This window comes from Macrobrachium nipponense, chromosome 40 (genome assembly GCF_015104395.2).
Source record: "Macrobrachium nipponense isolate FS-2020 chromosome 40, ASM1510439v2, whole genome shotgun sequence".
NCBI lineage: Eukaryota > Metazoa > Arthropoda > Malacostraca > Decapoda > Palaemonidae > Macrobrachium > Macrobrachium nipponense.
This window is the reverse complement of record NC_061101.1, coordinates 32,115,021-32,142,974: the sequence shown is the minus strand read 5'-3', so window position 1 is coordinate 32,142,974 and position 27,954 is coordinate 32,115,021. Positions and strand designations below refer to the sequence as shown.

Genomic DNA, 27,954 nt, shown 5'->3' with positions numbered 1-27,954 from the left:
AATTGCAATTAATTGGTCAACTACTCTTGATGATTGTTGGACTATAATATGTAAACTTTGGTTTGTCAGACCAGTGTTTACGCTTGTTACCAACTAGATAGTTTGATAATATGTATCAGTAGTGATCTTTTAATTAAATCATCTTTACATTGAGTAACGCAACAAAGTAAAATGTTGCTGAGTTGATAAGCGTAATAATGTAAACATTGCATTAGCTACCTTCCTGATAGATTAGTGTAATACAGGTATTCCTCATTTAACAACACACTCGTTTTATGATAACTCGGAGTTCGAACGGCAGCATGAAGAGAGAAAAAAAAACCATAAAATGAAAATAAAAACTGCCAATGGTGGTCAAGAGAAAGGCTATTCAGTGCCAATAATCTAGCCTAGCATAGGTTTTGAAAACCTTGAAATTTGTGGGCAAAACAATAAATAAGGCTTTAATATACTTTATAAAGAAAAGCTATACAGTTGGACCTCTTGAAGTCGGCATTCTATGGTCGGGGAACTCCACTAGTTGGCTTGATTCAGCCGCCACTAGTTCGGTGCGCGGCTGAACAGGTGGCGCCAAATTTGTTTACATTTCAAGACAGCAAAAATTATGCCATATCTCTGTTTTAGTGAGAATAATTCTTAGTAATGAAAAGAAAATGTGTGAATTCTTAGTAATGAAAAGAAAATGTGTGAATTCTTAGTAATGAAAAGAAAATGTGTGAAATCAAATATGTTCTTTATATTAACTTAAAAAATAGAAAAATTATGAATAGAAAATGGGAATGATTCCTGATACCCGCCTCCCAGCGGCGGGAATGGTACTAACCACCTGACTCCCACTACGTGTCGTAAGTTTTAAATTCTGTCGGTGTCGGAAATTATCAGCTATATATATATCTGCAGGTAAGTTGCATGAAACAAAAGATATATTTAAAAAAAATATTCCATTTGAGAAGTCTCTACCAAGTCGATCTTTAATCAAAACAATGAGACATTTAGCATGCACGAATTCCTTACTCTTAGTATGCTTGAAAGACTTGCATGTAATACATTTTGATAATTTTTGATACAACTGTGTACAGGCAGTTCCCGGCTTACGACGTTCCGAGGTTACAACACTTATCAATTATATTCCTCTGAAATTATTTCCAGGGTTATGATGCCGATCTGTCGGATAAAATATGACTCCAAAATTGCAAAATAATCAATATTTGAATTTTTTTTTTTTTATGAAAAATGCAATATAAATGCAGTTTACATAGTTTTTAATACACCCGAAGCATTAAAAGTAAGGTTTTCTTTGGATTTTTGACAATTTTCCGGCTTACAACGATTTTCGGCATACAATGCGTCAAGAACAGAACCCCTGTCGTAAGCCGGGGACTGCCTGTATTTACGTACATACGTATTCGATATGTCACCCATTAGATCAGATGATACCGCAGGTATGAAGTGCAAGTACTATAAATCTTTATCTATGCTAGAAAATGCTTATCCCGTTAGCGAATAGTTTAGGGTTCACTCTCCTCAAAAGATGGCGTTGTCAAGCCTACCTCTCACCTTCAAGTTCTGTCATCAATACTGTTCATGCAAGAGTCCTTGACATAAGAGGAGTAAGCTCCTCTCTGGATTTTAAGAAGAATTTGTCTGTTCATAGGATTTTGAATGCTGGTTCCTGGGTTTGGCAGACCCCATTCTCTTCGTTTTACCCGAAGGATATTGCCCACAGGTCCCTGGACACTGTTTCTTGGGTCCAGATGAAGAGCAAATGTCCGTTTTGTCTGTCTTTTAAGAAACCATCAACTAAACCTATATTTAAGAAATGAAGACAACATCCTCCATGCTCTAGTTGTTGCCAGACTCCACCTGTTTTGGAAGAGGTAGAAAGATAAGGGGGCAGAACAATGAATTGTACAAGTCCTCAAGGAGGACTACTCTATCCCATTCAGGGAAAAACCTCCCTTAGGAAGCCCATTGTCTTGACTGCTTATTCAACAGGCTCAGGGAGGTTTATGGCGCTCTTGAGGAAGTGTAAGCCCTTGTCCCCAAGAAGGTGATAGAGATGATAGAAGATATAACATACAATCATCTTTTTGTAGTCCCCTAGACTTTAGGAGGATGGAGACCAGACCTGGACGTCAGTGCCCTGAACATCTTCGTCCAGAAGACAAAATTCAGAATGGAAACCAATCACTCAATTCTTGCGTCCATTCATCAAGGAGACTGGATGGTCTCATAGACATGAAAGATGCGTACTTCCTCAGCTCAATACACCCAGACTCAAGGAAGTACCTCAGTTTCATTTTTCAGGGCCAGGTCTTCCAGTTTCAATCCCTGTGCTTTGGACTGTTGGTGGCACAGCAAGTCTTCACTTGTGTTCTAACTCCTCTTGTATCAATATCATTCCCTACTTAGATGATTGGCTCCTTCAATCTGCAACGAAGAAACAATGCATGGAGGACCTCCACAAGACCCTTCTTTTAGGACAGGATCTAGGCTTACTTGTAAATCTTTGGAAATCTCAGCTGGTTCCCTCTCAGGAAATATATTTTGGGATGATGTTGAACTCAAGTATTTAGAGTTTCTGTCCCTAAGAGAGCGGAATCTTGCTTAAGAATGATGGACGAGTTCCTCACCCTTCAGACATACTCGGTGAACAAATGGATGAGCCTCCTCGGGACCTTGGCATCCATTGAACAGTTTGTTTCTCTAAGAAGACTGCGCTTGAGGGTTCTTCAATTCTATCTGGGACTGAGAGATATGCAGACTCATTTGCATTTCCGATGAATCATGAGATCAAGCAGCACCTGCTTTTGTGGAGGTTTGAAAGCAGGTTGTTGCAAGCAAAGTCATTCCTAGTTCAGAACCCCAACCTGCATTTATTTTCCAATGCATCAGACATAGGCTGGGGAGATCTGGGAGACGAGGTCTCCTGCATATATACACAGGAATATGAAAAGGGTCATATAAATGACAAAGAGCTGAAAGCAATTCACTTAGGATTGCAAGCGAGGTGTCGGGGAAGATCGTAGCAGTCCATTTGGACAATACAACAGCCCTAACCTACATCAGCAAGCAAGGGGAGGGCGACATTCCTCCTCCCTATGCGAAGCAGGGAGGGACCTCCTCCTCTGGGCTAAGGGAAATCAAACAAAAATTGTGACAAGGTTTGTCAAAGGCAGATTAAGTGTCTTGGCAGATCAATTAAGCAGACAAGACCAAGTCATCTGACATGTGGAAGCTTTGGGGCAAAGTCGCTCTGGATCTCTTCATGACTTCAAAGATTCACATGCTTCCACTTTTCTGTTCATCAGTCCCAGATCCCTTAGCATGGGCAACAGATGTCATGTTACAGGACTGGTCAATAAAAAATTTTTATGCCTTCCCTCCATTTGGGATGATAGAGAAGTCCTGAACAAGTTCAGGTTCCATCAGAATGTGTCAGTGATGCTGATAACCCCATTTTGGCCATTAAGGGACTGGTTCCTAGACCTTCTGGAGCTTCTAGTAGTTGTCCCAAGCCTTCAACCACAAAAAGTCAATCTGCTCAGACACCTCATTTTAGGAGGTTTCATCGAGGGTTGTCAAATCTAGCTCTGACCACTTACAGATTGTAAAAAAAACTGCTTAGAGTTGAGGGATTTTCAAGGACAGTTGCAGAATCTATTGCGAAATGCAGCCGACAGTTATCTGCAAATGTCTACCAGAATAAGTGTTCAATCTTCTGATCTTGGTCTAGAAGTAATGACATCTCTTCTATTAAAATATCTATTATGGAAATCACGGACTTTGTTTTTTCTAAGAAGTTCCAGAGTTTTGGATATTCAATAATTGAGGACACAGGTTTATGCTTAGTTCTGTCTTTCATCATAGAGGGCTAGACCTTTACTCTAATCAGGGTATATCTGACCTTATGTAATCCTTTGACACTTATAAGCAGAAATATTCTGATCTAGTGCTATGGAATCTGGACGTGGTCCTGAAGTGGCTTGCAGGTCCTGTATTCAAACCACTTAGTTCGACATCGTTTAAGAAAACTCCATTTTTGGTAGCCTTGGCAACTGCCAAAAGTCAGTGAAATCTATACGATTGACAGAAGAGTCGGTTTTGAGCAAGGTAATGCGATCTGCTATTATACCCTTGATTTTCTTGCAAAGAATGAGATCCCATCAAATCCTTGGCCTCATTCTTTTATTATTAAGAATCTAGTGAATGTTTTAGGTGCAGGGATGAAGAGAGAGTACTTTGTCCCCTAAGAGCATTGACATTTTATCTCCACAACACTGAAAAGTTATGAGGACCGTCCAGCAACCTGTGGAGTTCGGTCTTTGACCAGACTCGACTACTTACAAAGAATGCCCTCGTTCATCCTATGGATCTTTATTCGTGAAGTCCCTGTAGGGGGATAATGCCATCAGTGCACCTGGTTTGGTGCAATGTAGGCATTATTTGAGGGTCTTTGCAGCGTCCCTTCTGCCCCTAGCTGCAACTACTTTCATTCTTTTTACTGTTCATATTCTCTTTCTTCCATCTTACTATCCACCCTCTCCTAACAATTGTTTCATAGTGTAACTTTGCCCCTAGCTGCAATTACTTTCATTCTTTTTACTGTTCATATTCTCTTTCTTCCATCTTACTATCCACCCTCTCCTAACAATTGTTTCATAGTGTAACTCTGCCCCTAGCTGCAATTACTTTCATTCTTTTTACTGTTCATATTCTCTTTCTTCCATCTTACTATCCACTCTCTCCTAACAATTGTTTCATGGTGTAACTGCGAGGTTTTCCTCCTGTTACACCTTTCAAACCTTTTACTATCCATTTCCATTTCAGTGCTGAATGGCCTTAGTTGCTCCAGTGCTTGGGATAATACCAGAATTCTATATAAATCAAATCAAAATCAAATTATGTATTTGTGAAGGCCATTCTCAGATTGGTGAAGAGCTATTTCCAGTTTTTAAAGTCGGAGCTCATGATATTAGAGTTATAGCTTTGTCTTTAGCTTTTAAGCACAATCTCTCTCTCCTCCATTCTTCAAATGACTTATTGGAAATACAAATAAGGCTTTGTGTCCCATTACTTGAAGTAAGTGGAAACCATTTTTAACAATCGTAGTCCTTAGGCCCTGTGTTGGTGGCCAGCATGGTATTTGTGGGGAGGGGGGAAGCGATGTAGGAAGTATTCCTTCCATCCTGTCTCTTCACCTTGTGATAAGTCGTCAAGTCCAAGGGGAGCCTAAGGGCACTTTAAACTTGGATACCCTACAGTTTATTTTTTAACGGGTGGATGTCTGTTTTTTTTTTTATTTGGTGTAGGTAAAATTCTTTGATGTCTGGATGTCTTTCGTGATGATACTGTGCCCAGGGCAGGGACAAATTTTCATGCTTTATTAACGATCGGAAATGTCCTTCGCTTAAAGCCCCCATTTATGTAGCAGGTGCCCCACAGCTACAACGCCACAGCTCTATGAAGTAAGATGAGCATTAACCAGAGGCAGTATGTTTCTGCAGCAGCTCTCTTACCGAGTAAGGAAACAACAAGCATTGTTGCGATCCTTGCAAATTTTTATTCTCAAAGTAATTGCATTTGCTAATGTTTTGGGGTAGAATATGTCCATACATCCCACCTCCTATCAATGTGAGAATCTGCTGTGTCATTACTTGGTATGTTACGTTTATAAAAATGAAATTTTTATAATAAAATGAGGTTTTATATGTACTTCCCAATTAATTACACAATGGGAGCCCACCTGCCTCCCCTAGCATGGACATAGGGCATAAACAAATTGAAAGGCTTTGCCTAGTTGTTCCTCTCATTCCCAAAAGTGTCCAGGGCAATTTACCTGTACCAAAACAAAAGAATCACTACCGTGAATTTCAGAATTTAGCTGCTATACGAGTTACAAACTATAACTAGGTATTACCTGGTAAGTATGTATTTTATAAAAATGTCATTTTTATTTTTAAAGAAAGTTTTATCTATTAGAATAACTTTTTTTTACACTTGAAACAAAATTTGTTTGGAAAATATAGTTTCAGAGCATTTTAATGATAATATCTCTATTTTGCAGGTACACAGGTTAAATCGTTCGGGTTACCCATAGACAAGTTTAATATTGAAGCTGCTTTGGCAAAGGAGATGTTTGGTGAATTAGACCTAAGTGTGAAGCCGAGTGCAGTTAAACCTAGGGGCAACTTAGGTGAAAATAAAAATCCTGAGGGCCAAAAATCAGTTGCTTGTTCTAAGTCAATAGCAGATCTTAGTGCTGAAATATTTGGTGACTCAGAGTTACCTGATTTGGAAGTGGACATTAAGGGTAAAAAAGCCTTATCTGCAACTCCAAAGTTTATATCAGATTTTCATCCACCTGTGTCATCCACACCCAATACAATAGCCAGTATTAAAAAGATAGAGAGTCCAAGTGAAACTATTTTATTTGATGATTATAAAGTTAAGAATGAACCAAGAAATTTACTAAAAAAGAAGATTATTCCAAAAGAGCCTAAAATGGATCAGCAAGTAGATGTTCTATCCACACAAGTCAGTGGTAGTAGAAATGTTGAAGCAAAACCCTTAAGTAAGTCTGAAGTAATGGTAGTAAAGACTAAAGTGCAGAAAGAAAATGTAAATGCAAATACAGTAAAAGATGTAGGAAAGGAAATGGAAGATAAGAATAAAATGAGTCCAGAAAAAATTGGTGAAGGAAGATCCCGACTTATTCAGGTGAAGAGTCCTGTTGGTATTCGTCAGGTTGTAGTATTAAATTCTGCTAAATCCACTGCAAAAGAAACATTAGTCAAAGTTATTGATCCTATTGACCCACCAAGAGAAGAAGATAGACTAACAGTGGCTCAAATATGTGCAAATGCTAAAAAGGAAGCTGCCATGAAAAGAAAATTGCACTTTCAGAAGAAAAAGACTACTGATGTTGACAATGCAAGTTCAGAGATGACAGAATTCAAGAGTAATTCCGAAATAGCTGGAATGCAAATAAAGAATGTAAAGAATAAGGGAAAAATGGAGAAAATATCAAAGACAGAGTTCCTAAAAAAGGAACCCCCTCCAAAGATTGTAGATTTAGAAATGAAATTAGAAGATAGCGTACAGTTAAAGAAAAAAGAGGCTCAGAGAAAGCGAGAGGAGATTCAGCGCAAAAGAGAAGAAATCTTGAGAAAGAGAGAGGCTATTAAACTCAGAAAAGAACAACAGATGAGAGAAATTATGCAGATGAAAAGAGAAGAAAATCATGAACAATCTGAGCAAGAAAAAATAGAAAAGCCAGTTCAGAAGGTTAAGACCATCTCAGTATCAGTAAAGAATTCTGTTACTGAATCTCAACGAAGTAGTAGCAGCAATCAGGAGTCTCTTGCCAAAAGAGAAGTTCAAGTTATTGTACAGTCCAACAAAGGTCCTGGACTTCAGAGAGCAGAATCCGTTGAATTTCTTTCAAGGGTCAAAGGACAGATGGCCAGTCCTAAAAAACCACCTTCAGAAATAGCTCAGAAAAATAAGGTCAAGATACCAATAACAAAAAATGAATCAACTTCAAAGAAGCCTGTTAGAAAAGAACCCGTTATGTCTATAAAAACCAAGAAAGTAGAAGAGCATCCAAGACCTGTTGCACCTGTTGAGGAGTCACCAGTACGGCGTAGTGGTAGAGCCATTAAGAAGAAAACCTTTGGAGATGAAATGTTGACATTTGACCTTAAGGAAGAAAAAAATCCTGATGGTGAGGGGGAATCTGGATCAGAGGAAGAACCAGAAAGTGAAGAAGAGGTAAGTCAGGTGGAAGAAGTATAAAATACATTTGTTTAGTCACATTCTATTTCAAGATTAGGTATCACTGCTCATGCCCATTTGTTCATATGATACAGTGCTTGCTTTACTTGTGAAGTATGTTGGATGGGGACAGTTCATGGGGTATTTTGCTTAGTGATGGCTATAATTGACTAGTTCAGTAGAAAGTAACAAATGCGATCCTCAGACTCAAACACGGTAGTCTCCACTACAAGTGTGTTTGACTCATCAGATATGAGTCAAGCATCAAAATATGTTACTTTGCAATTTGGAAGCTGCTTACTGAGTTACAGGTTTACAATCCCTTATCCAAAATTCTAGAATCTCTCTCTCTCTCTCTCTCTCTCTCCTCTCTCTCTCTCTCTCTCCTTCTCTCTCTCCTCCCCCCCCCTTTCCCCCTCTCTCTCTCTCTCTGTTCTCTCTCCTCGTCTCTCTCTATCTTCTCCTCTTCTCTCTCTCTCTCTCTCTCTCTCAAGTCAACTAGTATTTATATACAGGCAGCCCCCGGTTAACTGCACTAAAAACCTGCTTAACTGCGCCATTTACCAAATATTGGCACATTAACCAGAGATCGGAGTTGTTGTTAACTAGAGATTGGTGCTGCTAACTAGAGATCACTGCAGAAAATCCAGTTAACATTGTTGCTAGACAGGCACTGTAAAACCGGATAGTCGTTAACCGAGGGCTGCCTGTATGATAATTTTCTGGGGTGAACCCTACTGTTACAGTAAGCTTACATCTTCATGTTGTTTGGTGTGATCTGATTGAAAGTGAACAAAATAGTGCTTAGCCAGCCCAGATGGACTGTTGGCAACCACCTGTTTCCATCAGGTGGTGCTAGAATGTGTGCATACTTGTTAGGATTCTTCCTGTTGTGTCCATGAATATACTACAGTGCTACTACTCTCTCTCTCTCTCTCTCTCTCTCTCTCTCTCTCTCTCTCTCCTTGTCTCTCTCTTTCTCGTCTCTCTCTCTCTCTCTCTCTCTCTCTCTCTCTCTCTCTCTCTCAACCCGTTTTTACACTTTTCACATTTCCGCATTTCATTTTATTGCAGATTTTTGTGAAGTACATTCAATTGTCTGCAATATTCACTGATTACGGTATTTTCATTTCATTTTTATGATATCAAATGAGTTACTAATTTTCAAATGTTAATATCAGTGATGTACAAGGGGCCCTCACCGTATTCGCATTCTCTGGATTCGCGGATTCACCCATTCACAGATTTTTCTTTGGAACCTATCTAGAAAGTATTCACGGGAGGACTCACCCATTTGCATGTTTTTTCTGTGGAACATATCTAAAATTATTCATGGCCACACCCCCCCATTGTGAATAATGTTGATTATAGATGACGATATAGCCGTTCAGCCTGATGAATGACTATTAAGGTAGAGGAGTTACAGATCCTCTGAGGTTGCTTCGTCATTTTCTTCAGGATTTCAGGAGGCACCACCATCTTGAGGTAATTGTACATTGTACAAACAAGTCAAGAGGGCTTCAATCTTTCATTCATAGTATTGATGAAAATTGTGGCCCTTTCTTTATTTCTATCCCATGCCTTGACTGTGGTCTGTACCTCCCTGACATCCCTGATCAAATTGTATAGACCATGAAGTTTTTCAAAGGCCTGTTCCATTGATGGGATAGCAGTACTAAAGAGGGAGGCAGGTTCTTGCCCAAGAATGGCCTCCCCATGTATTTTACCCTGCTCATATTCAATCTCAGTGCAGGCAACTGCACTTTCAGTTGTGCGGTAATGGGCTGCTAGCTACTTTCTGTTGACTTCTGCCCTCTCTTAACATGACTATCGTGTTTACTTTCTCCTTATTTGTAAGGGCCTCTGATGCTTAGGCTCTTTGCCAGAAGCTTCAAGAGAAGCAGAACATTGAAGAGGACATTTTAAAGAATAATTCTTAGTCTGCAGTAGTGTATACTGCACAGGCAAAAAACAAACAAGAGTAACCATTGAACTGGTATATGTATGTACTATTGGGTCATTTGGGGAAGCATTGTGCAGACTGTACATTTTATCAAGTATTTTAAGATGATTTCTAAATATATGTATGTACATAAGTGTTTTAGGATGATACTGAAAGTATGCAGACCATATTTAAAATACGGAAGACAACGGGAATATTGCCGGGTACGTGTTTGTGTCTGTGGCCAAGCAATACATATTTGTTCCGACGCCACATACTTACCCCGAACTACTTATAGGAGAATCCTGGATGTCAATCCGGTACCGACCAGAAAAAATTGGTTATTCCCTCCTGACCCCCAGCCAAGTATGCCCCAGGATCGAAGCTCACGACCTCTGACCTGCAGTCCTTTCCTGGTCACTGTAGCATTTACACGCTCCAACTCGTCCGTTTACCAGCCCGTTTCCTTTGTCTTCCTTGTGTGTTAGTGTGTGTGCCGCATGTGTGGTTTTTTCTTATGGAAGCTTCATCACAACGGCGTTGTCCAGGTCCGGAGGGTCTTTCCTTTCGCCTGTTAAGATCGAGCCCCACCCTTTGTGTAATAAGTGTCGGGGTCGCCCTTGTTAGCGAGAAGATACATGTGGTGAGTGCGTCGCGTGATCAGATCATCAATGGGATCTGGCCGCTGCCTAATGAAAAAGAAGCCTCATGTCCCTACCAAGAAGGTTTCCTCGGAGGATCCTCGGAGTAGGAGCACGAGCCATGGCCCGGGAGGCCCTTCGCCGTTACGTGCTCCCTCCCAGGGTTCCCCAGAAGGGCTTTGGAAGTGTTCCCGTCCTCTCCCAGCGAGGGGACCTAGGTGAGTCCGTTGCTGGGTCTCCGCAAATGGTGGGACCTGAGGAGTCTGTTATGAGAGCGGTTCAGGCAGACAGTTCTTCTTCTTTACAGGAGTGCTGGGCACATTGTGGCATGCAGGGTGCACCTTCCATGGATGCGTTGGTTGCGGCGCTACACACCGCCAAGAGCTCGCCGCCAGCTGCGGAGTACGCTGCTCGGTCCCTCCGGGATCCCCGTGGGACTCTCCTCCTCCTCCACGCTCCCAGCCATCTCCCCGTAAGGGGAGGATCGTCCAGGAAGATGTCGGGAGACGACGGATTCTTCGGGTGTCCCCCCCGGCCCCTGATCCAGTACTCCCCGTACGCCGGGTGGGTCCCCCCCTAGGGGAGGAGTTGGTCCCGTTGTGGGGCCCCTCCTTTCCCCCCACCGGGACAGAGGCTCTCGCTGGCAGGGAGAGCTCCCAGGGGGTGTCCCTCCCCTCCTGCTCTCGCTCCGATCACCCCGCCCGCTCTTCCTGCTCACCCTGGGACAGGAGTCGGCCGCAGAAGAGACAGGAGGAGAGGCGGATTTTCGGAAGGGAGATCGTCGTCGGGCGGTTCCGCGTACAGGTATTCATGGAGACGCTACCGTTCCAGGAGGAGTCGAGGGCGTTTGTTCTCCTCCCTGGATCGTAGGTCAGGATCTCGTCATCGTAGCCAGGACCGCAGGGGTCAGAGTAGGAGCTACCATCGCCGGGACAACTCGCAACGTAGATATCATCGCTCGCGGACCTCCCAGTCCCCTCGATCGGTTCCCGAACACGCCGCTCCCGCGAGATCCCCCGAGTTGGGGCCTCCCCCCTCCCTGGAGTGTCCCCCTGCAGCTCCGGTGGATCCCATGTCGGTTCCGGTGGCCCCTGCGGCACTGGTCCCTGCCGACTGGGCTCCATCCGGCTCAACACCTCCACTCCCTCCCGTCACACAGGAGGAACAGATTACGCCGCTCCAGCGCCGCCCTGGCGGGGCTCTCCCTTCGTCAGGGAGGTGGCCCATGACAGCCCTCCAGGGTTGGGGGAGGGCCCTTCGCCCTCGGGGGCGCCTCAGTTACCAGTAGAGGGTGCCGGTTCGACCCAGCAACCCACTCCTCCCCCATCCCCACATCTAGTGGCGGGGCCGGCTGCAGCAAGAGAAGACCTAGAAGAGGACGCCCTAGTTCTTAACAGGCTACAGAATTCCCATGAGATCCAAGGGACCATGGACGAGGGAGCGACATTCCGTAGGGTCCTCGGGATTATCCGGGCGCAAAACGGTTTGGCGGAACCGCCTCCCCCCCATCCCTATCCCTTCCCCAGGCCCTCTACTCAGCCAAGGCACTTGCACAAGTGGAGGAGGTGGTGGCAGGACCCAAGAATTCCCTGAGGGCCCTGGAATCCCTGAAGCTTCTTCCAGCAGCCAAAGCCAGGCAGAGGAAGTTATACACATCAGAGGGCATGAGTCTAGCTCCTAAGACAGGTTGGAAGGCTCCCCACACAGCCCTCTAGCCAAGCAGTTCGGGGGATAGGTTGTTGACGGGCCCTGTGACATTCTCCCAGCAGGAAGCCATGGCGATGAGTCCACGGCGTGGACCTCCATTCACGTTGCATCGTGGTTGGACCACTGGAAGGGGGCGGTCACCTCCTTCGCCAGAGATAACGATCTGCAGGACTAGAATGAGTCAGCATCCTTCAAGGAGTTGGTTTTGTCAAGCTCGACTCCCGAGGGGCTTCCTGGACAGGGAGGCAAGGGCGCTCCGGAACGCTCCAGTGTCAGGCGAATCCCTGTTTCCCAATCACCTGGTAGAGGAGGCCATTGAACGTTGGAGGAAGGCCAACCAAGACATTGTCATCTACAGGGCGTCATCCTCGGGCAGGGAACCACCTTCGAGGCGTAACTTGGAGACGCAGAAGGCAAGACAAGGACCCAGAGTGGGGGGTGGAGCCCCCGCTGGTATTTCAGAACTTTCTACAGGAGGCTGGGGCCATCAAAGGGCTCAGCCCTCCTCCAGGACCACTAAAGCCGCCTTCTCCGTGTTTAGGGCCAGACCCGCTCCCTCTCGCAGGGGGAAGGGGGGCCGCTTCCCCAGGAGGAAGTAGGAGGCGAGGCCTTCTACCCGACTTGACGCCTAGGTTTGGGGGTGTGCCTCTCCAATCATTGGCGGGACTGGGAGGATCCCAGGGCTGATCCCTGGACTGTCCAGGTCCTCAGGGACGGTTACCGAATCCCCTTCCTGGACAGGAAGCCTCCCCTGACGGAGGAACCGGACAGCAGGGCATTCAGCCCCCGGATCCCTGGGCATGGGGAGGCTCTTCGGCTTGAAGTCCTATCTTTGTTGGAGAAGGGAGCCCTCCAACGAGTGACCATCCACTCCCCGGGGTTCTTCAGCTGCCTATTCCTAGTGTCGAAGGCGTCGGGGTGGATGGAGACCAGTAATCGACCTATCCACCCTCAATACGTACGTCCTCAAGACCGACTTCAAGATGGAGACCCCTCACTCTGTTCTGGTGGCCCTGAGGGAAGGGGACTACATGCTGTCCCTAGACCTCAAGGATGCATACTTCCAGATTCCAGTACACCCCTTCAGCAGAAAGTACTCCGCGTAAAGTGGGAGGGAGCCACGTACCAGTTCACAACCCTCTGTTTCGGCCTGCCACGGCACCGCAGGTTTTCACAAGGGTATTCTCCCTTGTGTCCGCCTGGGCCCACGGGAAGGGCATGCGCCTCCTGCGGTACCTGGACGATTGGCTACTCCTTTCTTCCTCAAAGGATTGATTAAGGGAGCAGAGGGACGAACTCCTGACATTCTGCTCTCATCTGGGAATCGTCCTAAATTGGAAGAAATCACACCTGGAACCCACCAACAGGATGGTGTACGTGGGGATGGATCTGGATACAGTGAGGGCCAGCGTGAGTATGGCAGAGGCTGATAGGCCACCTCGTCTCCCTGGAGAAGTTAGTGCCCCAGGGAAGGCTGATGATGAGGCCCGTCCAGTGGAACTTGAAGGACGGATGGACCTCGGACAGAAAGAACCCATGGGAGTTGATAGAACGCTCTCAGTCGATGGTGGCAGCCCTTCGCTGGTGGTTGGACGAAGCGAACCTCCGGCAGGGGGTCCCGTTGGTGGATGTCCATCCGGAGGTGCCCCTTTTCACAGACACATTGAGGCGGGGCTGGGGAGCCCACCTGCAGACAGATATGATTGTTGTGGGGGAGTGGTCGGAACGGGAGCGAGGACTCCATATCAACAACCTGGAGCTCCTGGCCATCCTCAAAGCTCTCCAAGCCTTCGAAGACAGCCTGAGGAACATGTGTGATAACACCACCGTTGTTGCCTACGTCAAAAAGCAGGGGGTTTGGGATCGCGACCCCTGTGTGATCTGCGGAGACCGTTCTGGAGTGGGTGGAGAACGCCGGGATCTCCCTGTCGGCGAGGTTCATCCCAGGGAAAAGGAATGTTATCACCGATGGACTTAGCAGGCGCGGGCAGGTCTTAGGGGCGGAATGGTCCCTACACCCGACAGTAGCGGGCGAGCTGATTGGGAGGTGGGGCTCCCCCTCCAAGGATTTGTTCGCAACGAACTTGGACCTCAAGCTCCCAGTGTTCTGCTCCCCGGTCCTGGACCCGACAGTGTTGTGGGAAGACACGTTTCAACACCCCTGGGACGGATTAGACCTCTATGCCTTTTCTCTTTCGGGGTCCTCAGGCAGGTCCTCAATCACCTCCGAACCTCCAAAGCAAAAGTCATGACCCTCGTTGCCCCCAGGTGGCCCGACAGGGACTGGTTCCCGGACCTCCTGGAGATGTCTATTCAAGACCCCTGGGAACTCCCCCGGAGCATGGACCTTCTAAGACAGCCCCACTTCGAGAGATTCCACGAGGGCCTGGACGCCCTCTGCCTTCACGGGTGGAGGCTATCGAGCTCCTCCTGAAGAAGAGGGGGTTTTCTCATAAAGTGGCCTCCCGAATGTCGGGATGCCTTAGGAAGTCATCCGCAGCGTTTACCAAGCGAAGTGGAAGCTCTTCGGTGCAAGGGGCAGAACCTGGACTCCTTACGGGCCAAGATCCCCCACGTCGCTGAGTTTCTTGTCCATCTGAGGAATGAAAAGGGGCTCTCCAATGCAGCGATCAAAGGAGTAAGGGCAGCCTTAAGCCAGGTCTTCTATTAGAGAAGGGTAGACCTTGGGAGTTCGAAGGACATCTCCCTACTCATTAGGGGATTCGAACAGGCATGCCCCTCCAGGTCCCTAGCGGTCCCTCGGGGACGTGGCCAGAGTCCTGGACTCTCTGAAAAAGCCCCCCTTCAAGCTGCTCAAGGATATTATGGACCAAGAGCTCACACTAAAGACGGTCTTCCTCTTGGCTTTAGCATCCGCCAAGAGGGTGGGGGAGCTTCATGGGCTCTCCTACCAGGTATCCCATTCAAGGGGGTGCTTGGAGTGAAGTAACCTTCAACTTCGTGCCGTCCTTCGTAGCCAAAACCCAGAACCCGTCGGTAATAGACGAGCGGTTTGTGGAGTTCTCCATTTCAGCCCTTCCTAAGTCCGAAGATCCCAGGGACCTGCTCCTCTGCCCGGTGGAAGGGCTCCGCCCCGGTATTCAAAATCTTTTCGTCTCGAATGGGCGGCAGAGGAGGGCGGTGGCGAAGAGCACCATCTCCTTCTGGTTAAGAGAGAGAATCAGGAGGGCCTACGAGGGAGCGGGGCTGGTCCCCCCCCACAAGGCACGAAGCCCCACAACAACATGGCCGTCGCCCAGATCCTGAGGGCGGGGGTGTGGAAGCGTCAGTCCACCTCTACAGCCCATTACCTCAAAGATTGTACGAGGAGGTCCCTTGACACATTTGAGATACGACGGGCCAACAAAGGGTCTAGCCTGGCCTTGGGGGGTGTACGTTGTTGTATGTGTGCGTGTATATGTGGTATTCCCATCCTCTATAACCTACCCTACTACTCCCCCCCCCCCTCCCCCCCCCCCTCCCTCCCTCCTTCCACACTGGGCCTTAGATGTAATCGGCAGAATTCCCCAAATCTTACATACCCAAAGGTATGTAAGTCTATGGGAGGAATATTCGACTTACATACCTTTGTTTTACACTCATGAGATATTTCCTCCGTTGCTCACCAGTCGCGATTGCATCCGGACGGCAAGGGGACCCCTACCTCCACCCTAATTCGGCAGAGCGGCCTGAAGGGGGTTGACCTCCTCCTGGTAAGGACTCTTCCTTCCCTAGATACTCCCGCCTCCTAAGGATTAAGTCTCCTATAAGTAGTTCGGGGTAAGTATACGGCATTAGAACATCACAAATTTTAGGTAATTTGTATTTTTCCTAGCTATACGTACCCCGAACTACGAAATTTTTATGCCCTCCCATCCGTCCCCGCGTATCTGAGGTCGTGAGCTTTGAACCTGGGACATACCTGGCTGGGGGTCAGGAGGGAATAACCAGTTTTTCGGGTTGGTACTGGATTGACATCCAGGATTCTCCTATAAGTAGTTTGGGTAAGTATAGCTAGGAAAAATACAAATTACTTAAATTTGTGATTTTTCATCCATCTTTTCCCTGATTTATTAATTTTCAAATAATAGTTCTGTAATACTTTAATGTAAACACAGCAAAATTTCAATAAAAAAATTAAAATTGGGTTTTCTTAAAAGATGCTTCACCCAAGCCAACTTTCTGCAGGTAAACAACTCTAATGATGCCGTGATGGAATTGTGGGTACATCACGCATCAGCTTCATTGCATAGAAAGTTACTGGCGTATGCGAACATAAACGAAAAGCAGTGTCGCGTATCAGTAAATATCTGTGTGCATCATGCTGAAAATGGCCCCTAGAAAGTGCCCTGCTCCTTCTAAGGCTGGGTATTCATGCACAGGTTTACCTGTCAGTCTCCCTGTCAGCTCATCAAAACTGAAGTTAAAATGTACATGTGGACAACAGCTTGTGGGCGGAGTCAGTCCACTCACCAGAACTGATGAACAGATGAAATTGCCTAAAGTTCTTTCGACTGACTGACTGACAGGTGATCGCTTGGGAAAGATCTCAGCCGCTTGAACCAGAATATGAATAACTGTATAGGCCTAATTCATTTCATTGTTAGATCATGCAGTACTATTTGTAGACCATTGTGAGTCCAAATCATATATACGTATATATATATATATATTAAAATTATATCTATATATATTTTAAATTATATATTAGATATATATATATAATATATATATATATATATATAGAATATATTATTTTTTAAATATGTAACTGACCTGGCAGTTATATACATAGCTATATTCTCTGACGTCATGACGTCACGACAGACTTTTCAAAACTCGCGGCAATCGCCGACCGTCGGTCAGGTGATCGTTACCCGTATGCCCTCTAGATAGTTACCTGGAAACCTCAGATTTTCTCTGTCGCCCGAGCCGACAAAACTGTTGTTGTTGGTTCCTCGATAGGTTTTTTGTACTCGCTAGAGTATTTCATCGTTTGGTGAAGTATTTTGTTGGCTTTCGCTGTTGTTGACTTAGTTTGATTTTGGATTTGTTTTTGGATTTCTTTATTAACAATGTCGGACTCGGGAATTGTTTATCGAGTCTGCAATAAAGGGGGGTGTAGGGTTAGAATTCCCAAAGCTTCTCTTGATCCTCACACACTTTGTGTGAATTGTAGGGGTAGAATTTGCACTTATGAGGATAGATGGGATGAGTGCTTGATTTTGGATGATAAGGAGTGGAAGGAGTTGGACAGGTATGTCCGTAAGCTTGAGAGAGATAGGATTAGAAGAACTAAGAGTTCCCTTTCCCGTTCATCTACGTGTCAGGAAGTGGTAGATAACCCCATAGTTCCTTCCCCTGCTCCTTCTCAATGTCATTTAGTAGAGGTATCAGCTCCCGAACCTGTCTCCGAGTCGGGGGATAAGGACTCGACCTTTGCAGGTATTCAAGCAGTTCTTGAAAAAATGGGACAACAGATTGCCTCTCTTACTGAGCAGGGCAATCGCACCTGGACTGTTGTAAGTGCACTGAGTGCAGGTACTAAAGTCAGTGTAAGTGAAAAGTTAAGTGTTAGTGCTAGTGTAGTGGAGGGTGCGTCCGATCGGTCCTGTCGCGCTCCTAGACCCAGACCTCTTACAAGCTCCCGGACCCATGGGAGACGTTAAGTCGAAAGTCTAAGGGAGGCGAGAGGCTCTAGTATCCGGTCGGGCGTGCCCTCAAGCAAACCTGTGGACGCTTCCCAGGTTGCTTCAGACAGCCGTAGAAAAGGCTTGTTGAGTGTTTTTGGCTCGTCATCCGATGACGTCTCCCCGTGTCGAGGATGGCGACACTCAACGTCTTCTCGTCCTCTCAAGAGGAAGTTACCTCGTGATAGTGAGGTCTCGTCAGACGAGTAACTGCCGGGCTGCAGTCACTGGAGTTCTCCGGAGAGGTTTTCGTCATCGGAAGCCTCGCCAGCTAAACAGAGCAAGACAGCTCTTTCGATGAACACTCCTCTTCCGCCCTCGACTTGGGAGGAATTACCAAGGAAGCTTCCTACCGAGTGTCCTCAGGAAGCCTTAGATAGATCGGCTCCTCCGGCTGTGGTTCGTGCGGGCGAATCTGACGAGTTACCTTCGCCCTCGAGGGGCAATGAAACCAAGGATATGCTGCAAGGCATGCAACAGCAGCTGTCAGCCCTAATGGAAAAGTTGCAAGAACCGAAGCGTCAACTTGACGCCCCAGGATTTATGAAGACTTCGCGAAGTGTCAGCGCCAAGAAGAGTTCAGACAAGCATGACGCTTCCGATACATTCGGACGTGACGCTTCCGAGCGTGACGCCAGCGCGCGTGAGAGATGTACGTGACGCCAACGCTCGTAAGCATGACGCCCCGGTGGATCATGGTGTCAAGGAGCGCATCGAGACCAGAGGAGAAGCAGATGACGTTCCTGCTTTGGCTTTGACTACTTCATCCGATGTGGAACGGGACAGAGAGAGACCTTCGGAGATGTTGGAAGTAGTTTCTGAAGAGGAGACGAAAGAGCAAGTTCCTCCTTCCGACTATAAGACCTTTATGCTTCTGTTTCAAGAGCTTTTTGAAACAGATTTCAAGCCCGCAGCGCCTCGTTCTGCTCCCCGGTTCCAGACCCACAAGCAGTAGCAGTAAACGCATTCCTCATGAACTGGGAAGGGCTGGATCTATACGCCTTCCCTCCCTTCAAAGTGCTACACAAAGTATTAAAGAAGTTCACGCAGTCCGGAGGACCCAGAATGACCCAGATTGGTTCGCAGAGATGTTGCAGTGGCTAGAAGTTCCAATAACCCTTCCGTTGCTTCCAAATCTGCTCAGACAACCCCACTTCAAACGGTATCCCAAGAATACCCACGCTCTACAGCTAACTGCCTTTCGACTGTCGAAAAGCTCCTTAGAGCTAGAGGCTTTTCGCGAGAGGCAGCTAAAGCTATCGCCAGATCAAGGAGGGCTTCGACCATCAACGTCTACCAGTCAAAGTGGGAGGTATTTAGAAACTGGTGTAAAGAGAAGAAGGTGTCCTCGTCCAACACGTCTGTGAGCCAGATCGCAGACTTCCTTCTTCACTTAAAACTTAAAGTAGGTCTAGCCACGACTACAATTAAGGGATACAGGAGCATGCTGGCGTCAGTATTTAGACATAGAGGACTGGACTTGTCTAGAAATCAAGATCTTCACGACCTAATTAGATCTTTTGATACTACGAAACAAAAGAGTGAAGCGCTACCAGGATGGAATCTGGACGTAGTATTAAGGTTTTTAATGTCTGGCAAGTTCGAACCAATACAGGAAAGCTCTTTCAGGGACTTAACCAGGAAGACACTTTTTCTGGTCGCTCTCGTTACTGCAAGGAGAGTAAGCAAGATTCAAGCTATGGACAAAAGGGTGGGAATTAGCAGATCCAAAGCGGTTTGTTCGACCACTTTAGGGTTCTTAGCCAAGAATGAGACTCCAACCAATCCTTGGCCTAGATCATTTACGATTCCCAGCCTTGGAGACTTTGCAGGTCAGGAACGTAAAATGACTCTTTGTCCAGTAAGAGCATTACAAGTTTACCTGCAGAGATGCAAGGACATTAGGGGGACTTTTGACAAGAGGCCTATGTCAAAGAACGCTTTGGCCTTCTTTATTAGAAGTGTGATTCAAGAAGCACACATTGAGTGCAATGAAACTTTATACAAGGCTCTAAAGGTAAAAGCCCATGAAGTTCGAGCAGTTTCGACATCAATGGCATTTAGAAAGAATCAGTCCCTAAAAGCTATTTTAGACGCAACGTACTGGAGGAGCAGCTCGGTTTTTTTTTTTTCTATCTTAGACAGATAGAAACGGTCTATGAAGACTGCATAACCCTTGGACCGTTCATAGCCACTGGCTCGGTGTTGGGGGAAGGAGTTGATACCTCTAATCCTACATGTTAGGCCCTTGAAGTTTTTATGGTTGTCTGTTGAAGGTTTGGGGAAACCTTCAGCAGTTTAGTGTATATGTGTGTTATTTCAATCTCTTGTATTTTAAGATAAATTTTTAAATATACTTACCTGGCAGTTATATACAATTAGAAACCCACCCACCTCCCCTCAGGAGACTAGAGGGCGAGATAATCTGAGGTTTCCAGTAACTATCTAGAGGGCGTACGGTAACGATTGCACCTGACCGACGGTCGGCGATTGCCGCGAGTTTTGAAAAGTCTGTCATGACGTCAGAGAATATAGCTATGTATATAACCGCCAGGTAAGTATATTTAAAAATTTATCTTAAAATAAAAATATCATATATATATATATATTCTCTCTCTCTCTCTCTCTCTCTCTCTCCTTCCCCCCCCCCCCCCCCCCCCCCCCCCCCCCCCCCCCCCCCCCACCCCCCCCCCCCCCCCCCCCCCCCCCCCCCCCCCCCCCCCCCCCCCGTATTCATGCTCTCCAGATTCGCGGACTCACTGATTCGCAGATTTCTCTCTGGACCATATCTATCCATTATTTGTGGGAAATTCTCCTATTCGCGTGGTTTCCCGACATAAATAATCACTAATTAGTGTATTTTGATGTTATTTTCATGACTTAAATAAATTTTTATGCTACAAAAATTATTTATTACTTTTCAAATATTAATATTGATCAATACTAATACTGTATTAGTAAGTTTAATAAGATTAAACGGATATCACATAATGACTAATAACTCTCTCTCTCTCTCTCTCTCTCTCTCTCTCTCTCTCTCTCTCTCTCTCTCTCTCTCTCTCTCCTCCTCTCTCTCTCTCTCTCTCTCTCTCTCTCTCCTCTCTCTCTCTCTCACAGATGTATGCTTTTCTGTATGATAGAGAAACAATTTACTATTTTCAATTATTAATGTAAGCAGCAGTAATATCAACTCATTAAAGAAAGTAATATAGTCAATTAGTAAGATTTCAGTTAATACATTTTTAAAGTTATGTAAGAATGAAGGAAATCCCAGTCTTCTCTCTCTAACTCCAGGTACTAAAGCTGTCAAATATATCAAGTAATGTGACCGAAGGGGGAGAAGCTGTTGTGTTGTTGCCACAAAGTGTTCATTTTATCTGTCTCTTTCTCTCTCTCTATTGTATTGAGACATGAGAATTTTTATAATACTTTTAAATATAATGATGATGATAATAATAATGTAACTGTAATTACAAAATTCATATTATGTGATAATATTCTAAAGAAATCCTATAATCTATCCATTTCACTTTTAAATAAGGATAATTCTCTCTCTCTCTCTCTCTCTCTCTCTCTCTCTCTCTCTCTCTCTCTCTCTCTCTCTCTTGCCACACAAGATATGTATGTCATAGTGATAACTCTCTCCCTCTGTTTCGCTGAAGTGTTAGAAGTATTTTCTGAGAGAAGAGGGAGATATACACTCTCTCTCTCTCTCTCTCTCTCTCTCTCTCTCTCTCTCTCTCTCTCTCTCTCTCTCTCTCTCTCTCAGATGAAAGAACTTAGAACTTTTATGGTACAAGTATGTAATATGTTTATTGGTATTTTCAGTTGTTAATGATAATAATAATAATAATAATAATAATAATGATAATAATAATAATAAGTGGCGCCGTGGCAGAGTGGGTCAGGTCGTCAATGGACTGGTTAAGCAACATTAGGGCTGGTCAGTCGTTGGATGGGTGACCCCTCTCCTCGGTGTTGATTCCTTGGGAAAGGATCTTTACCATAATTTCCTCAGTCTACTCGGCTGTAAATGAGTACCTATTCCTGATGGGGTAGGGTCCAGCTATGGGATAAATAGGAAAACTCAGCAATGATGGAAAGAAATGAAAGATTGAACGACAACAACGTAAATGGAACCTCTGGGAACAGAGGAGCTTTCGTCCGGCAGCAAGGTATTCAGTCCAATTGAAGGGGAAGACGGTCAGGTACTTGGAGGTCATCGTCCAGTAACTGACCACCACAACGACAGTAACCAACAACCAGAGACTGGAGCTACAAAAGCAAACCAGAGGAGGAAATGGACAAGAGAAGAAAATAAGGAAATATGGAGATGCTACATCAGAAGCAACCCGACGGAGAGAGGATATAGAAGAAGATTGGTCAACATCTGGAATGAGAGGAATAACACCCCCCAAACAGAGCAGAGGCTGGCAGACCAAAAAGGAACATAAAGAAAAAGAACTGGCTCTCCCCAACAGAAAGAGAAGAACTGGAAAGAGAAATGATACACAGCAACGAATTACAAGAAGACGAACTCAGAGACAATGCCACAGAAGACAACAGGGATGATGAGGTATTAAACAACGACACGAAGAAACACCGACAAAGTAACAGAGAGGACAGAATGATTAGAAAAGATCAGACAATGGATGGAGCCAGATACAGAGAGAATGCAGGAGCAAGATTAGTAGCAGAACTGATGGAGATACGAACACCAACACCACCAGCACATCCAACCCAACAGAAACCAAAATAGCAACCGCCTTGGAAAAGGCGCCTGGAAATGCAAGTCATGGTGATGAGGTCTGACTTGAGTAAACTGAAAGAGAGATGGTAGAAAAAAGGCTAAGAAGCAAGAAAACAAGGGAGGAACTGAACAAAAAATACAAAGTACAGGAGAGGGGACTAAACAATACAATAGATGTAAAACAGAGGCTTAAGCCCTAAGCACATAAGATCCAACGGTACCTGAACAGGAATAAGGGATACCAACAGAACAAACTATTCGGAACCAACCAGAAAAGACTATACAGCCAACTAAGAGGGGAAGTCAACCACCAAGGAATTCCTGAAACCAAACCAAGTAAGAGACTCTGGGAAAACATATGGAGCAATCCGGTATTGCACAACAAGAATGCAACATGGCTCCAGTAAGTTAAGGAAGAAGAAACAGGGAGAATAAAACAAAGATTCTCTGAGATCACGACAGACACAGTCAGACACCAACTAAAGATAATGCCCAACTGGAAAGCCCCAGGTCCCGATGAAGTCCATGGATACTGGCTCAAAAACTTCAAGGCTCTACACCCACGGATAGCAAAACAACTCCAGCATTGTATCACAAATCACCATGCGTCCAAATGGATGACCACAGGAAGAACATCCTTTGTACCAAAAAACAAGAGTAAGGGAAATATAGCCAGTAACTACAGGCCTATCACCTGCCAACCAATATTGTGGAAGTTACAAACAGGTATCATCAGTGAAAGGCTATACAACTACCTAGAGGAGACAGACACCATCCCCCATCAACAGAAAGGCTGCAGAAGGAAGTGTAGGGGCACAAAAGACCAGCTCCTGATAGACAAAATGGTAATGAAGAACAGTAGGAGAAGGAAAACCAACCTAAGCATGGCATGGATAGACTATAAGAAAGCCTTCGACATGATACCACACACATGGCTAATAGAATGCCTGAAAATATATGGGGCAGAGGAAAACACCATCAGCTTCCTCAAAAATACAATGCACAACTGGAATACAATACTTACAAGCTCTGGAATAAGACTAGCAGAGGTTAATATCAGGAGAGAGATCATCCAGGGCGACTCACTGTCCCCACTGCTCTTCACAGTAGCCATGGTTCCCATGACAAAAGTACTGCAGAAGATGGATGCTGGGTACCAACTGAAGAAAAGAGGCAACAGAATTAACCATCTGATGTTCATGGACGACATCAAGCTGTATGGTAAGAGCATCAAGGAAATAGATACTGTAATCCAGACTGTAAGGATTTTGTATCTGGGGACATCAGGATGGAGTTTGGAATAGAAAAATGTGCCTTAGTCAACATACAAAAGGGCAAAGTAACAAGGACTGAAGGGATAAAGCTACCAGATGGGAACAACATCAAACGCATAGATGAGACAGGATACAAATACCTGGGAATAATGGAAGGAGAGGATATAAAAAACCAAGAGATGAAGGACACGATCAGGAAAGAATATATACAGAGACTCAAGGCGATACTCAAGTCAAAACTCAACGCCAGAAATATGATAAAAGCCATAAACACAAGGGCAGTGCTAGTAATCAGATACAGCGCAGGAATAATGGAATGGACAAAGGCAGAACTTCGCAGCATAGACCAGAAAACGAGGAAACATATGACAATGCACAAAGCACTACACCCAAGAGCAAATACGGACAGACTGTACGTACAACGAAAGAAAGGAGGGAGGGGACTACTAAGCATAGACGACTGCGTCAACATCGAGAACAGAGCACTGGGGCAATATCTGAAAACCAGTGAAGACAAGTGACTCGATTGCATGGGAAGGACTGATAAAAGTAGACGAAGACCCAGAAATATACAGAGACAGGAGAATGACAAGCAGAACAGAGGAATGGCACAACAAACCAATGCATGGACAATACATGAGACAGACTAAAGAACTAGCCAGCGATGACACATGGCAATGGCTACAGAGGGGAGAGCTAAAGAAGGAAACTGAAGGAATGATAACAGCGGCACAAGATCAGGCCCTAAGAACCAGGTATGTTCAAAGAATGATAGATGGAAATAATATCTCCCATATGTAGGAAGTGCAGTACGAAAAATGAAACCATAAACCACATCGTAAGCGAATGTCTGGCACTTGCACAGAACCAGTACAAAAAGAGGCATGATTTTGTGGCAAAAGCCCTCCACTGGAGCCTGAGCAAGAAACACCAGCTACCTTGCAGTAATAAGTGGTACCAAGCACCAACCTGAAGGCGTGATAGAAAACGATCAGGCAAAAATCCTCTGGGACTATGGTATCAGAACAGATAGGGTGATACGTGAAAATAGACCAGACTTGATGTTGATTGACAAAATCAAGAAGAAAGTATCACTCATTGATGTCGTAATACCATGGGACACCAGATTTGAAGAGAAAGAAAGGGAAAAAATGGATAAGTATCAAGACCTGAAAATAGAAATAAGAAGGATATGGGATATGCCAGTGGAAATTGTACCCATAATCATAGGAACACTAGGCACGATCCCAAGATCTCTGAAAAGGAATTTGGAAAAACTAGAGGCTGAAGTAGCTCCAGGACTCATGCAGAAGAGTGTGATCCTAGAAACAGTGCACATTGTAAGAAAAGTTAAGGACTCCTAAGGAGGCAGGATGCAACCCGGAACCCCACACTATAAATACCACCCAGTCAAATTGGAGGACTGTGATAACCAAAAAAAAATAATAATAATTATAATAATAATAAAACTGTAATTACAAAATTCGTATGTGGTAGTACAGTGGTACCTCGAGATACGAAATTAATCCGTTCTGAGGCGGCTTTCGTATCATGAGCTTTTCGTATCTTGAACCGCATTTTGCATGTAAAAGGCTAATCCGTTCCAAGCCCTACAAAAACACCCAAGTAAATTTTATAATAAAGCTAAATTGACCAATAAACATTGAAATACTACAACAATTTGGACCATTCAATACTTAACTTTATACGTACTAGTACTAATATGTACATACCTGTAAATAAAATGTATTAGTGTACATGGTATACAAGAAATACTGTATGTACATACGTACGTATGTAGTAAAATGTGGAACCTTACCTTTCGAGTGAGGCTATCTCCGAAAGTGGCGACAGAGGAGGAGGACAAACGGCAGCAAACTTCTTATAGTACGTACACTTAACTTTACGAAACACATTAACAAAACTGTAACACTTAACTTTACATAAAACTTAAAATTAAATTTTTTTTTTCTTTTTGATTTTTACATTTTTTTTTTTTTTACTTCTTATACTTTAAATTTTTTTTTTTTTTTTTTTTTTTTTTTTTTTTTTTTTTTTTTACAAAATTTCAATCTCTTCACCACTTTCAACTTTCTGTTTTTTCATAGTATCAATTGGATCTTCCTGTTTGCTTACTCCTACTAAAGGCCTATTTAAAAAATAACAATCCAAGGAAGATTGCTTCTGCCTACTTTTCACAATATTCCAGAAACGACTCGGGCAAACGTTATCGATTTGCGCAAGCATACGACCTGTGTAAGCCTTTTCGGGGTGTGTCTTTTCTACAAATGATTGCACCTTATGAAAAGCAGCTAGAGCATCCTTAATTTATGCCGTTGTCATAGGGTCGCCCTCCTCCTCCTCGCCGCTGCTAGAGAACTCTTCTTGAACGACGTTATGTTGCATGTCCTCCAACTCCTTCAGGTCATCCGTCATAAGCTCCTCTTGGTGCTCCTCGAGAAGGTCATTGATGTCGTCCTCGTCGACGACCAGCCCCATGGACTTGCCGAGTGCAACGATCTCGTCAAGATCTGGTTGCGAAACAGTTTCAGGATCATCAACTGTTCCTGATTCTGCAGCACCAGCTTCGCCCACATCGAATCCCTCGAAGTCTCGGGCGGATACGGCATCAGGCCAGAGTTTCCTCCATGAAGAATTCAAGGTTTGCCTCGAAACCTCCTGCCAAGCTTGATCGATGAGTCGTATGCATATCACAACATCGAAATACTCCTTCCAAAATTCACATAAGGTGAGGGTTGTGGTATCGGTGATGTCGAAACATCTCTTGAAAAGATGTTTCGTATACAGCTTCTTGAAGTTCGATATCACTTGCTGGTCCATGGGCTGGAGGAGAGGGGTGGTGTTAGGCAGAACATAAAGAACCTTGATAAAAGAATACTTCGCTAGGATATCTTCCTTGAGGCCAGGAGGGTGAGCAGGGGCATTGTCCAACAACAGCAGACATTTCAGAGGGAGGCGCTTCTCTTCCAAGAATTTCTTCACTGTCGGCCTGAAACACAGATTTACCCACTCGGTGAACAAAAGTCTTGTTACCCAGGCTTTCGCATTAGCCCTCTACATCACCGGAAGCTTCTCCTTTAGCATTTTGTGGGCCTTGAAGGCTCGAGGAGTCTCGGAATGATAGACAAGTAAGGGCTTCACCTTTCCATTTCACGTTCGTAAGGATAACTCCTCTCTCTTACTGAGATGAGAGAATTTTCATGGTATATGTATATGTTTATGAATATTTTCAAATAATATAACTGCAATTTCAAATTAAAATTATTCTTCCCATCCTTCTCTCAACTCCAGAGATGCTCGGAGTTCGGGAACCTGTCAAATATGTCAAGTAATGTGACTGGGGAGGGGAATAGTGCCATATAATGGTCAAGGATTTTAATGGTTTTTATGCAATTTTTTTTCTCTCTTACTGGGATAAGATCATTTTTATGGCACATGTATGTAATAAGTTTATTATTAATATTTTCCAATAATAATTCTCTAATATGTATAATAATAATACTATAACTGTTATTACAAAATTCATATGTGAGTATTTTAAATACAATAATCTTTCCCTTTCACTCTTAAATACTGCAAAGACAATCTCTCTCTCTCTCTCTCTCTCTCTCTCTCTCCTCTCTCTCCTTCTCTCCTCTCTCTCGTCTCTCTCTCTCTCTCCCTTCTCTCCTCTCTCTTGCCCGTAAGTGTTAAAAGTACGTATGTACTTTTATAGGTACTAATATTCAGGATTACTTTGAAATTGTATTAATAAAATCTCTAAGATTAATACAGTATATGATAATAATTTAAGGTAAATTTGATGTAGGATGTTACATAAGGAATACATTCTCTCTCTCTCTCTCTCTCTCTCTCTCTCTCTCTCTCTCTCTCTCTCTCTCTCTCTCCTCTACAGAAGTTCATTTCAATCTTTTGGTATCATAAGGAGTTATTCTCTCTCTAGCTCTCTCTATTATTGTCTGTATATATACTTCTAATGGTAAAATATTTTAGATGACTGAAATCATGTTGATAATACCAGTTCAATGGTATATTTGATGTAGGATGATACCTTAGGTATACGTAAAAGGTATATATATGTACACATACATACACACCTATACACATGCAAAATTTAATTGGGCTATATATATATATATATATATAGATATAT

General features: G+C 44.3%; 1 protein-coding gene across 1 annotated transcript in view; it reads left to right on the top strand.

Annotated features, from left to right (window-relative positions):
- The window catches only part of LOC135212065 (death-inducer obliterator 1-like), a 177,205-nt gene that overhangs the window by 873 nt on the left and 148,378 nt on the right, over nt 1–27,954 (top strand). Inside the window, 1 exon segment of the mRNA XM_064245409.1 lies at nt 6,068–7,773. Within this exon segment, the coding sequence (XP_064101479.1) occupies nt 6,068–7,773 (1,706 nt within the window).